This window comes from Octopus sinensis, linkage group LG5 (genome assembly GCF_006345805.1).
Source record: "Octopus sinensis linkage group LG5, ASM634580v1, whole genome shotgun sequence".
In the NCBI taxonomy this organism is placed as follows: domain Eukaryota; kingdom Metazoa; phylum Mollusca; class Cephalopoda; order Octopoda; family Octopodidae; genus Octopus; species Octopus sinensis.
The window spans coordinates 26,071,339-26,086,017 of NC_043001.1; the positions used below are offsets into that span (position 1 = coordinate 26,071,339).

At 35.1% G+C, this 14,679-nt stretch overlaps 2 protein-coding genes across 5 annotated transcripts in view; one reads left to right on the top strand and one right to left on the bottom strand.

The window, feature by feature from the left end:
* LOC115211609 (BTB/POZ domain-containing protein 17) overlaps window positions 1–11,526 on the top strand; it is a 20,042-nt gene extending 8,516 nt beyond the window's left edge. The window contains exons 1-2 of one of the 3 annotated variants that reach the window (XM_036503261.1): window positions 3,178–3,198; window positions 10,373–11,526. In XM_036503261.1, the coding sequence (XP_036359154.1) occupies window positions 10,452–11,453 (1,002 nt within the window). In that variant the 5' untranslated portion in view covers window positions 3,178–3,198; window positions 10,373–10,451 and the 3' untranslated portion in view covers window positions 11,454–11,526. Of the gene's footprint in view, window positions 1–3,177; window positions 3,199–7,782; window positions 8,100–10,372 lie in introns of those variants that run through there. The other 2 variants (XM_029780203.2, XM_029780202.2) reach the window with 2 other exon arrangements.
* Window positions 1–14,679, bottom strand: part of LOC115211608 — a 481,864-nt gene that overhangs the window by 115,074 nt on the left and 352,111 nt on the right. The window lies entirely within an intron of this gene.

A 14,679-nucleotide genomic window follows, 5' to 3' on the forward strand; every position in this document is an offset into this window, starting at 1 on the left:
TTTTAGTTTATTTAAGGTGGAGTTGATTGAAGGCTAGAATGGTTGAGAGCAGAGAGAGAGAGAGAGAGCTAGACATGCATTATGTGTTACATCATTTAATGTATCAATATTCAGAGTTCAAATGATATGATAGTCATTTTAGTTTTCATTTCTTTAGGGGTGGATAACATAATCCAAAATCATCCAACCAACTATCCTTATAAAAATAAACTAAGAAAAGTATTGTTACACAAGTTTAAATTTGCAAAAACAAAAACAGTCATGTTATTTGTAGTGAAAACTGGTTGGTGGTGAAACAAATATGAAATTATTATTTCATCTGTGCCACGAAATCATGTAAATGTTTGATTCAAACCTATGTTTTCTTGGTAAAAGGTGAGAAAAAAACTGAAAACATGATAACTGTAGCCAACAGGTGGTTCTGTTAAATTAAAGATGGTATGGACCATACTGGTAGCTAATACCAATCTGAAGTAACACTGGACTGAGTTAGGTTGTTACAATATATACAGTAAAACATTACAAGAAGAAAAATGTTTCTCCCTTTCACTACGAAATATAATCTTAATGGTCTTCCTTAAATATGTTCTAATTCTAAAGTTGCCGTCCATTTAGTTTATAATAAGCATTAAAAATTTGTTCTGTCTAAATAGTTCTGTTTGAAAAAGGTGGCTGTTTTAGTTTGGTGAGAAAACCTTTTTATTATGTGTCCAACCATCTATTCTTTTCCCACCTTACAAATAACAGCACAAACTTGTTTAACTACCAGAAGTGGTAAGTTTGTATTTCATGACACAAAAGAACTAACAACATGTCAAGTTTTGTTGCAAAGTGGTTTTGCAGTTCTATAACAATAAAGCTTCATATTTGCTTCGTTTCATGACTGTACATATTTATACTTCACACTCAGCTACAGTAGACAGAAAGAGGGCTCATATTTCAGTTTTAAAACATCTTGGTGTCATTTTAACCTGTTGTAAAGGTTAAGCTTTAGAATATTTTGAAAAAGGCAAGTAAAAAGTTTTCAAGAAGCAGCTTTATGTAATGGCTGCACATTCTTCTCTTTAGAATCTTTAATGTTAATATAAATTGTCAGTTTTCTTATTATCCATAGGAAAAAATCCCCACTGGTTTTAGAGCCCCTTTAACAAGCTTAATGCACTATCTTAGAAAGAACATTTTGACATTAACATAAATAATGTTATACTATTTACTAGTTAAATATTCAGGTTTATTACATCATTGATCTCTTTTGCTTGTCATAATCTATTACAACACAGCCTATATTAAAATGCAGGCATGCCTATGTAGTTTTGCAATCATGTGGTTTCAGGTTCAATTTTAGCACATTAATAATCTTTTGTCATAAGCTATTACACAACAACTTACATTAAATTTTAATTGTAGGCAATCACCACTTTCTAAATTGACAGGGCTCTATTCTAACAGGCTGTGAAGGCAATATCTGCAAACATAACCAACTGTTATATAATTAAACATGATGTATTGTGGCAGATATATCCTGTGTGTATGTGTACATGTGCATGTATGCAATATATAACTGTCTGCGTACTCCAATTAAAGTTAAATCCTTAACACTTTCTAATCAGCAACTTGACACCTTGATTGGCTCATGCAGGTAGACCTGGTGATAATTAGTTGCTATGTAGAATGATTAAGAAACTTAATTGGTTCTCATGTGAACTATCTAATCTAACTGGCAGCAGCAGATGGAAACAGCTTTAACATGTTCCATAATGTTTGTTTTTAAAGGACTTATTAAAAGTTCCATCTTAGCAACATCTCATTGTATTTAAGCTGTAATAATTCTTTTATTGTTTTTACTGGTTGGACTGGGCCCATGCTGGGGCACCACTCTGTGGGGTTAGTTGATTATATCAACCCCCGACTGTTTATTTTTATTTACAGGTAATTTATTTTATCAACTTCCGAAAGGTGAGGTGGACCAGGTGGAATTTGAAAGGGATGCAACCAAATACCACAGTTATTTTGCTTGACATTCTATGGCCACCCACCAAGAATATTTTGGAGGCTAATGGTATAATCATTAGTAATAATAGGTACAGGTATGGCTCTGTGGTTAAGAAGTTCACTATAGATTCAGCTGTAATCCCACTGTATGATACTTTGGGCAAGTGTCTTCTGTTATAGACTTTGGATTGATTTGTGCCTTCTGAGTGGAATTTAGCAGACAGAAACTAAGAAACTGAAGAAGTAGATTGTATGATATATGTGTATACACATGTGTCTCATTTTGAAGGTTGTGTAAAAAAAGGTAGCCTAACCACTTGATACATATAGATCAACAAAATAAAGTAGAGTTTATGTGATCAAACTCTTGAAAGTGGAACCCCAGCATGACCATGCTACAATGGTTGAAACCAGTAAAAGAATAAAGAAGTGTAAAGTATGTTCTGAGAATTCTGTTGACCCCCCCTTCCCCAATCCATTTATCTCTCCACCTCTCACCATCCTTGTTGTTTCTATACCTCCTCCACATCCCTGCTCTAACTACTGTTCTCAATCCTTCCTTCTCAGAACATTGGCCTTCTGGAATCTCCTTCTTGCTCTCATGTCTTTTCTGCAAGAGCTGACCTACAACAGTTTAAGTGGAACATTGACAACATCAATCTCACCAGCCTTGGAAGGGACTGCAAAGGTTATGGGCACTGCTATTGATACCAAGCTGTATTTTAAAAAGTTTACCTGTGATAGATTAACTTCTTACCCATGGAGAGATCTGTATTGTCACTAACTATTTGCATAGTTTGTGAATGGATTATATTTTCACAAAATTATAAAATTTCCTAGCTATTAACCCTTTCATTACCAGCCTGGCTGAATCTGGCTCTTTAGTACAAATGTCTTGTTTTCATAAGTTTTGAATTCAAATCTTCCACCAAATCTTAGTCACAATTTATGTTCTTAACACTAGCTCAATGATAACAATATTATTTTACTAAATTCTTTGTTATATTTAAAATAATTGGAAGAAACACAGAGCATCTCAAAATAAATACAGTAACAAAAGAGTTAATCATATCTTTAGAAGTGAGAAATTTTTTAATATTCATATTTATATTGTTTCAATCAAGGGGTTAGAAAAATGTATGCCTTCCTAGAAAATGACACCTGACTGAAGATCAGAAATGAAACTGAGTGAAATGTTACATAGATGTAAAATATTCAAAACTTTCATCACCAAAGATGAGGCTGATTGTCTGAAAAGTTATCTTAACAACAACTAATTTCAGGCGTTTAATTTATTTTTGTGTTTTGACATCTAATATAATTAGCTAAAATTGGTAGTTCCATTACCCATTTTCATCATTCTAAAGACAATGTTCTGTTTGCTGTGTAATATACTGGAACAATAAATACAATTTGTAATTATTATTAATTACAAAGTTCATTTATAATTGAATGTTAGAAGACAATCTCACAAAAGGCGATTTAATTGAAAGCTAGTTACTAGGTTATGGTCATATCTGTTCACACATATGTGTGTGTGAGTGTATGCATACATACACACACATTTTCCCCTCATTTCTATAGAAGCTTCTAAACATATCATTTGCTGAATAGAACATAAGTATTAAATGTGTCCTTCTTTAATATCAATAAGGAAATGTAATTTCTTTGTGTGACAAGAAATTCTATGACAAAATAAGTAATTGATAAGTTACCAACTATAATTAATTGGGAATTGATAACCAACTAACTACAACTATCATTTCATTCTAAATGTACTTTGATGATTTCCTGTGTAGATAAGAAATGTTCAATTCATAAGGGAGGGTGTGGGGTTGGAAATTGTGAGGTTTGTGCCTCTCTCTCAATGAACTTTCTAAGCCTGTGTGTGTGTGTGTGTACAATTATTCCTAACACTTAGCTTAGACTCTTTTCTCATATTTTGTTTACTCTACCCTTAGTTTTAGAAAAAATCTAAACACATATATATATACATATGTGCGTGCACCCTTGTGTCTGTCCAGTATTGATTGTCTGTGTCCTTGTAACTGAGTAGTTCAACATAAGAGACCGATAGAAAAGTTCCAAACTTAAAAATTGTACTGGGGTTCATTTGTTTGATTAAACCATTCAGGATGATGTCCCAGTATGGCCACAGTCCAATGACTGAAATAAGTAAATGGTATATATACATATACACACCTCTGACAGATAATTTTACAGGCACAAATGTGGCTGTGTGGTATGAAGTTTGCTTCCCAACCACATGGTTCTGGGTTCATTCAGTTCCACTGCTTGGCATTTTGGGAAAGTGTGAGTGGATTTGTTAGATGACAACTGAAAGAAACCTGTCATATATATATATATACACACACATTCATGTCTTTGTGTCTGTTTGTCCCCACACACATTTCTTGACAACCAGTGTTGGTTTGTTTACATCCTTATAACTTAGCAGTTCAGCAAAAGGGCTGATAGAATAAGTACCAGGCTTTAAAAAAGGTAATGGAGTCAATTCATTCTAAAATTCTTCAAGGCAGTGCCCCAGCATGGCCACGATCTGATGACTGAAAACAAGTGAAAGATAAAAAGATATGCATACACACACACACACACACACACACATATAGGCGTAGGAGTGGCTGTGTGGTAAGTAGCTTGCTTACGAACCACATGGTTCTGGGTTCAGTCTCACTTTGTGGCACTTTGGGCGAGTGTCTTCTACTATAGCCTCGGGCCCACCAAAGCTTTCTGAGTGGATTTGGTTGACGGAAACTGAAAGAAGCCCATCGTATATATGTATATATATATGTCTGTGTGTGTGTGTGTGTGTATATGTTTGTGTGTCTGTGTTTGTCCCCTCCCTAACATCATTTGACAACCTATGCTAGTGTGTTTATGGCCCCGTAACTTAGTGGTTTGGTAAAAGAGACTGATAGAATAAGTACTAAGCTTACAAAGAATAAGCCCTAGGGTCGATTTGCTCAACTAAAGGTGGTGCTCCAGCATGGTCACAGTTAAAAGACTGAAACAAGTAAAAGAGTATATATATATATATATAAGTAGCTGATCCTGTAACATATTTTTAACCAGAATACTACTGGCAGGTCACAATATTGCAAGATTTACACCAATGATAACGATTTACTAGAAAATTATTAAGGGGTCCCACAGTTATAAAAAGATGATTTCTATTTGCTGCCAGCCTATCACCGAAAAAAAATTACAATTAAAAATAGAAATTCTATACCAGCTGAATCAATATATGTTGTCTTATTTAACGATGCTTTAAATTTGCATGGATCATCAAATTACCTACCAACATTGGTGTTTCGTTTGAGATTAGTAAAATTCATTAAATTTTAGGTGTGGAATTTTACAGCATTAACCTATCTCCATGGCAACATTTGCCAGTAATTCTGACCTGCCTATATATATTCATAGAATGGTTTGATGTTTTAATTTGCAAATGATATTTTTACAAAAAGGTATATTTTTTTTGTAAAACTTTTGTCTATCATCTGTGTGTGAGGGTAAAATATTGTCTCAGTTTTTGGTTTAAATAAACCTGAATATTTCTTCCCCTTTTAGTCTCTACATTATTGCTAGATCTGCTAGAAATATCAACCAAATCTTCCTTAGATAACATCCTACTCTCTAAAACAAGATACATTTGATAATGTAGTCATATACTCCTCAAAAGACAAGATGTCATGGTTGGAGTGTCTGTAATCATAGTTCTGCTTGATCAGGGTTGATTCGGGCTATGACACCAACAACCAACCCACACCTTCCAGTAATTTCATTTTAAATAGTAGGGTAGGAAGCCGAGGGAAACATTCAACTATGATATCTAATATTGTCAACTTAAGACCACTTGTTTACTCTGCAGCCACTTAGCAGCTATTTCAACATTCTTTGTTTGTTTCTACTTTCATGCTAACTTTCTCAATGTTTGTTTACATTAGAAGCCCCTACCCTGCTGCATAGTCATGGAGCTGTGTTCTGTCATTTGCAGCTAGCTTTTTATAGTTTCTTTAAAACTTTCTCATTCAACAACTTCCAGTTCATCCTTTAACTTTGGGGAGTTTTGAGTGAATAATACCTGACAAAAATTGGCAATGACTTAAGCAACTACATGAAATTTGTGGAAATGTAGTAGTGAGTTCTAAAACACAGTGGTGTAGCTAGGATGTGTGTCACCAGGGGCAGCTCCTGAGTTAGCCGTCCCACCTCCAGAGGCCCTAAACCCTATACTGGCTTATACAACCAATCCAAAAGTGCCACCCTATAAATACTTCACCCAGGGTCCCACCTCCAGAGGCCCTAAACCCTATACTGGCTTTTACAACCAATCCAAAAGTGCCACCCTATCAATACTTCACCCAGGGTAGATTGCCCTCCTTCTCCTCCTCTAGCTATGGTTCTGTTAAAACACATTTTAATAGATTATTTAATTTTTTTTTTTATGGTAACATCAACTTCTATAAACAATTTGTTAATTTTAGTTCTTAATTTATATTTATCACCTACTGATTTTTAATTCATAGGACTTGATAAAAAAAATCAATAGGAAATGAGACTGAGTTTTTCTGGGATCATAGCATAAACCAAAAATAGACTGTTGCTGGGAAATAAAATAGAGGATGATTTGAATAAAGTTGTAATCTGCTAAATGGAAAAGTGACATAAACAGAGGTTCAGTGATGTACTTTTATTAAATTTGGATATCTAAATACAAAATTTCTAGCTTCTCTTCTTTATATAATATACTATTATCTAAGCTGTAGTAGAATAAGATATACATAAAAGAGATATAGGAAAATGGTCATTGCTTAAGCTTGATAACAATTCTAACATTAAATGGGGAGACTATGCATTCCCAAGACTGTTTTAAAGTATACTTTATTAGAAAATCAATTATATTATCTATTCTGATGATACAAATCCCGCTGGGGTTGGCCTGTACTTTCTGGAAGATTGATTGAATAAGTAAAAGTAATACTGGTAAATTAATTACCCCCACATATAAGAATGAAATTATCTAATTGATTAGTAGAGAATATTTTGTTCAACAAAGATTTTTAGAATAAGTAATGAAGGCTTAGTGAATTTTTTTTTTTCTTCCTGTTTGAGAATAAATGTTTTCATGTAACCTTTATATCATCCCAATTCTCTTTGATGTGTCAGAAAACATTTATTTCATCATTAAGTTTACTGTGTACATATAAAAACCATAATTATACACAAATCAAAGAGCTTATTTTTAAGTTGTTTTCATTGTCCTCAGGTTATCAACTGCTTTTTCTTGAGCTGGCAGAAACGTTAGCACATCGGGCGAAATACTTTGTGGTATTTCATCCGCCGCTGTGTTCTGAGTTCAAATTCCGCCGAGGTCGATTTTGCCTTTCATCCTTTTGGGGTCGATAAATCAAGTACCAGTTACGCACTGGGGTCAATATAATCGACTTAATCCGTTTGTCTATCCTTGTTTGTCCCCTCTACGTTTAGCCCCTTGTGGGGTAGTAAAGAAATAGGTTGTCCTGCTTTTTCTTCTATTAAGGTGTAGGTAGACTCTTCCATTGAAATGGTCAGTACTTAACCACCTTTCCTTTTCCTCTACCACTCTCATTCCATTAAATGTCTTTGCCTAAACTGCATAAACTATTCTTCAGTAACCCCATCTCTACCCCTTCTACAACAGATGCCATATTCAAGCAGTGTAGGTTTTGCTTGCTGACATAGGGCAAAGCAGATAGTAAGCTTAATTGGTCAAGCATATCTGTCTGGCTCCACTCGGCTGACTGCTATTTACCTGAGGGACATAGACATGGCTCCAATGGTCTGAGTCAAACAGCTTTCTTGCCCTAGTTAACCAATAAAGACACTTCTTTTTCTTCACTGCACACCCCACCTCCCGCCCTCCACCTCTCACCACTTCCAGTACAACTCCTTCTGTTGTAGCTTAGTGTAAGTTGAAAGTAACAGCAGCAGCAGAAGCTTCACTAGCAGTAATCCGGCAGTGGCTAGTCAGAATGCTGCTGTGTGGTTCTATTGGAGACAAAAATTAGATTGAGACAACTGTCTTCAACACACTAGAGCTTAAGGTAATGTGTCTTTCTCACAGTGAATGTTTATTTATAAGCTAATATATATTCATACTTGCTTCTAGGATTTACACATCATTGTTCATATAATTGCATATTTGTGTGTATGTATGTATATGTATATATATATTTATATATATAGATATAGATAGATAAATAGATATGTGTGAGTATATCTATGTATGTATATGTATGTAGGACCTAAAATGAATTGTAAGGTGATGTTGGTGATTGGTATCTTAAACTGTGACAGCATCTATATTTGGGACATTTTGCTTCATAACAGTTTTCACTTTCAGAGATAGCACTTTGAATGCCACAATATAATTCACATTTATATATTTCTCAACTTTGTTTCCATGACAACTACCAACTGCTGATATAAAGATGTGTAATGCTAGCAGTGAAAATGTAGCCTGGGTTTTTACAATAGTAAACATTTATTTTTTTTTTTAAATATATATCAAAACAAAAACACAAATAATTATTGTTTACATTTTGTATGAAATGTGATTGTTAATTATAACTCAAAATAAATCTTAACAGTTTATTTATTTATTTTATTATTTTGTTAATGTAAGATATAGGCATTAAAGATTCCTTTAGTTATAGAAATATGAAAGCAATGTAGTTTAAATTATCACAATATTTAAATTTTAAACATTTTACATGAAGAAATTAATAACATATATTATGCAATGTTATATCTGAATATATCTATATGTATGTGTCTGTGTAGGTATGTATTTTTCTAACTGTACATATATTTATATGTGTGTGAGAGAGAGAGAGATCTATCACTTATGTGGCTAATGTTGTATAGCTATTTCATATTTAAATAGGCGCAGGAGTGGCTGTGTGGCAAGTAGCTTGCTAACCAACCACATGGTTCCGGGTTCAGTCCCACTGCGTGGCATCTTGGGCAAGTGTCTTCTGCTATAGCCCTGGGCCGACCAATGCCTTGTGAGTGGATTTGGTAGACGGAAACTGAAAGAAGCCTGTCGTATATATATATATGTATGTGTGTCTGTGTTTGTTCCCCTAGCATTGCTTGACAACCGATGCTGGTGTGTTTACGTCCCCGTCACATAGCGGTTCGGCAAAAAGAGACCGATAGAATAATTACTGGGCTTACAAAAAGAATAAGTCCCGTGGTCGAGTTGCTCGACTAAAGGCGGTGCTCCAGCATGGCCGCAGTCAAATGACTGAAACAAGTAAAAGAGTAAAGAGAGTAAATAAACCATATTGTATAACAAACACCCAGTTATTTTTGTTGGTGCAGTTGTAGGCCCACCTTTAGCACTTCACAGAAATTCTTGGGGAATAAAAATATTTATGTTTATGATACTGCCTGCTGAGATATTATTCCTATAGGGGAACTGTGTGGGGAAATAAATAAAAGCTACTCCTTAATTGTTGGTGCAATAAAGAATTGGTTGGAAGGATAACCAATCCAGACCTGTGATATCTGCCACTAGCTAGTAGATTTTCACATCTGCCACTAGCTAGTAGATTTTCACATCTGCCACCCTTGTTTATCTTTGGTCATACCTCCTTTTGCTAACTGGATAATGGATACCATTTACAATAATAGAGATTTTATTGGTAGTTCTCTCTTAATTGCTTTTTTATTCTTAAATGTACTTTCATAACATTTTATGATGATATTCTTGCACAGACCAGGTGTGGTTTACATTATTTAAAACTTCTTTTGAGAAGGAAGAGAAAATAATAGCTCTCTCAGCAATTTTATTTTATATCTATTTGGGTTGGGTTGAATTGTGCACTCTTCTAAATTATAAAAGTTTAACCATAAATACAGCTAAGAAAAGTTAAAAGAATTCACATTTATATAAAAGAATTATATAAAGAAATAAATTATAACTTTTGTGGCACAATTTTCATTCAGAACAAAGCTTTTATAGATTTAAGGCCTGAGATCTCAAAGTAACTTAAGCACTTTTAGCAATAGAGTGTGAGTTTCTCTTTTAACTCTTTGTTGCTGTATTTCTGTTGAAATATACTGTCTTTCGTTCTATTTTGAAAATTAAGAAGAATTTTGTAAAATAACTTTGTAAGTCATTTATTTAGCAGGTGTCTGAAATGTAACTAATCGAGAAATTTAATAGTTTAATTTAGATTCCTTTACAACAAAGAATTTTTTATCATAGAACCAGGGTGGTCTTAGGTGGGTTGGTCTCAAAAGGGTTAAATGTGTCTATTTGGAACGTATTATTTTTTTATTAAAAAAATTTCTTTTATTTAATTTGCAGTTATGTGAGCCACATGGTGGGCAAAAATGGCCTAAAAGACTGAAGTGGAATACAATGTTGGAGAGACTAGCAGCAGATCATGAGAAGATACAGTGCTCAAGTGCAGTATCCTGATCCCACCAAACCTCCCTCTGGTGGTGTACTGGATGTCAATGAAGATGGAGACAGTACTCGAAAATGCAAGACAACTCAGTCTTTTGAGACTTTATTTGATAGTGAAGCCCTCAGTGATGTGGTGCTTAATATCAACGAAGGTGAACTTACCTTCAATGCTCACAAAATGATACTTGGCATGAAAAGTGAGGTTTTTACACGCTTATTAAACGAACTTACTGCAGTAGATGACAGCCCCCGTCTAATACTTAAATTGCATGTTGATGCAGACTGTGTTCAAATTTTCAGCCGATTTCTATATTTTCTTTATAGTGGAGCAGTATGGTTACACCGAGAGTACGTAGTGCCATTATATCGGCTAGCTGTTGATTATTCTGTATGGCCTCTTATTAGCCACTGTGAGAATTATATAATGCAAATTCTTGAAAAGACTATACAGTATGGGTATGGAACAGCAAGCTTCAGCATTGAAGTGGTTAGTAGTTTATATGAATCAAACATTATGCCGGGCCAAATCCGATCTCAAGCATTCCAAGTTTTATGTGTTTGTTTTACCCAGCTGTCTTGCAGTAAGCTTTGGTCTTCATGTTCATGGGAAATGGTCCGTGACTTGATCCAGAGTGATGATATAAATGCAGATGAGGATTGCATCCTCAGTGCTGCGACTGGATGGATGAAAGACAATAAACTCCAAGACAAGTCAAAAATCCAGGATATATTAGCAAATATTCGATATCCAATGCTAAACAGGCGGGTATTATACCACCTGTTAAAGAACAGGGCTTTTCAAAATTTTCCTTACGTTGCTGAACTTGTTGATGGTGCTGTGAAATACCAGTGTTTTAAAGACCTTGCTGAGGCACATCACGAATTTACTGGAGTTCAGTATCAACGTAGGAAAGGACAATTACCAAGGAGTTCACAAACTGTTGGCACAGTTCCACATCAACATATACAATCAGTGTGACCATTATGTATATAAAGTGAATATATTAGTAACTAAAGTATTGTAAATAAATTTTTAACATACTGGAGTTGTATTTATTTATGATTGATCTCCTGTTCTTTGAAGTTTTTGTTTTTGAAAATTTGGATGTTTACTAGATGAAATTTCTTTTCTTTAATGTTGACCTTATATAAGGAAAACAGAATAATATATTGATTAGAAAGCTTGTCAGTGGAGCATGAGAAGACATTAGACCCAGCTAGTGTTCAGGTCTCACCAAACCTCCCTCTGGTGGTGTACCAGACATCAATAAAGATGGCAATAGAATACTTGAAATGCAGGACAACTCAGTCTTTTGAGACATTTGATAGTGAAACCCAGTGTTATGATTGTATAGAACATTGTTTGAATTTATTACAAGTGCCTACACTTGTCAATTACAAGCTACAATTTCTTTTATACATACATATATACATACATACAATATGCAAACATATATTCATATATGATTTTTCAGAAATGGAGACACATGTGTGATGTAAACTGTTGTACAGAAAGAAATTAGTAGTGAGAATGAAAGGGTAGCTGAGAGAGGGCAGTAAATATATTAGAAAAGTTAAATCAAAATGAAATAAACTACAATATACCTGAAATACTCAAACAATAGAAATAAAACTAGGTATGATTTATATTAAACCAAACCATTTTTTTTACTTAGGTACAAGCCTAAATATATATACACGTATGCATATATGAGTACAGGATGTTACCAACAGTAAACAACACGAAATACGAAAACAAATGAGTTCAATATGCAAACAACTAGAGAAACAAATGGAAAACAGGACAAGTAGCAAAAAGAACGACCCTTCATCAGTTGTAAACTGTCTGTCTACGCTTCATTTTGAGCATTGAGCGACAATATGAGTCTTTGAAGACAGTTGCTCCCAAAAGTACCAAAATAAAATTTGAGATTTATGGAGGGTCAAAGTTGGGAACAAAAACAGGACAGTGGAGAGATTCAAGGAAACCGAATGAAAACTAACATGGGAGGGGTGTCGTTAAACCAGAATGAGGGTAAAATAGCAAGATCATCATCATCATCATCATCGTTTAACGTCCGCTTTCCATGCTAGCATGAGTTGGATGGTTCAACTGGGGTCTGGGAAACCTGAAGGCTGCACCAGGTCAGTCAGATCTGGCAGTGTTTCTACAGCTGGATGCCCTTCCTAACGCCAACCACTCCATGAGTAGTGGGTGCTTTTTATGTGCCACCGACACAGGTGCCAGACGAGGCTGGCGAACGGCCATGCTCGGATGGTGCTTTTTACATGCCACCAGCATGGAGGCCAGGCGAGGCTGGCAACAGCCACGATCGGATGGTGTTTGTTACGTGCCACCGGCATGGAGGCCAGTCAATGCGGCACTGGCTATGGCCACGTTCAAATGGTTCTCTTACGTGCCACCGGCACTGGTATTACAACTACAAATTCCATTGATGTTGAAAGAGAGAGACATTGGAGCTCAATGCAGTCCTTAAACACATTGGTTTCTGTTAAGCCATCCAACCCATGCCAGCATGGAACATGGATATATGTATATATGAATTTTGAAACCATTTTACTATTTTTCAAACTGAAAACAAGCTAGCAGAGATGGATAGTTAAGAAATTATCTATACTCGAACGCTCACCTTTAATGTAAGCCTACGACAAATGAATTAAATGTTTATATGTTTAATTTTGATTTGTAGAAAATTATTTGATAATGGAATATTAGTGAACAGCACATTGTTGTAATAATTGTTAAATTGTAGAGTTAAATCCATAATACAGAGCAGCAGAATGGCAGAATTATTAAAGCATTGAAGAAAATGCCTTGCAGTATTTATTCCAGCTCTTTATGTTCTTAATTCAGATCCTATAAAAGCCAGCTTTTCATTTTATCTGTCTGAGGCTGATACAATAAATGATGTACCAGTCAAGTACTGAGATCAATTTAATTGACTAATTCCTCTTCCCAAATTTGTGGCTTTGTGTCTATGTTAGAAATTATCATGAAGTTAATATATAAAATGAAACAGATTGTTTTACACCCATTTTCACTTGTTAACATAGATGAGATAGAAACTAATCCTAGTGTTTATCCTAAATTGTCTCAAGTGCTAAGTGAATGAAGTCTAGGCGCGTGGCTTAATGGTTAGGGTGTCAGCACTATGATTGTAAGATTGTAGTTTCGATTCCTGGACCGGGTGACACATTGAGTTCTTGAGCAGAACATTTCATTTCACATTGCCCCAGTCCACTCAGCTGGCAAAAGTGAGTAACACTGTGATGGACTGGTGTCCCGTCCACCTGGGGAACACATACACCATTGAAACCAGGAAACTGGGCCCATGAACATGGTTAGGCGTTAAAAGGGCGCATTTATTTATTTAAGTGAATGACATACAATCTTTTCTTTGGATAGGAAGCTGGCCCATCACCATTAGACTGCAGCCATGCTGAGACACTGCCTTGGAAAATTTTTAGTCACATGAATTGACCCCAGGACTTGTTTTTTAAAGCCCAGTACTTATTCTATTCATGTCTTTTGCCAAACTGCTATGCTATGGTGACGTAAATACTCCAACACTGGTTATCAAGCAGTGGTGGGGGACAAACACATGCACAAATATATACACAACAGGCTTCTTTCAATTTTGTCAACCCAATAACTCTCAAGGCTATAGTAGATGATACTTGCCCAAGGCACCATGCAATGGGACTGAACCCAGAACCACATTTTGTTGATAAGCAAACTTCTTCCTACACAGCCACCCCTGCACCTATCATATGTAGCTTTGCTACAGGAGGAGTTGAACTTTGCATGCAACAAGTCACTTGTTAGTATTCAGAAATGTTACTGTCTACAGTGGTGAATTATAAACACCCACTGTACTTACTGTTTATATTTTTTAGAGCCAATGAAGGAAGCCTGTACATGATTGTTTGGTATGCTATAAAATAGCAGCAAAATCTCCCTCACATTACACTTTATAATCTTTTGTAAAGCAGTTGTTAGGTAGGCAAACAAAATACACACACATTATATATATAATATATATATATATGTATATATACACACATATATATATACATACATATATATTATAGAGAGAGAGAGAAACAGAGATGAGCTTCCACACAGTTTCCATCTATGAAATTTGTTTACAAGGCATTGATCAGCCTTGAGCTATAGCAGAAAA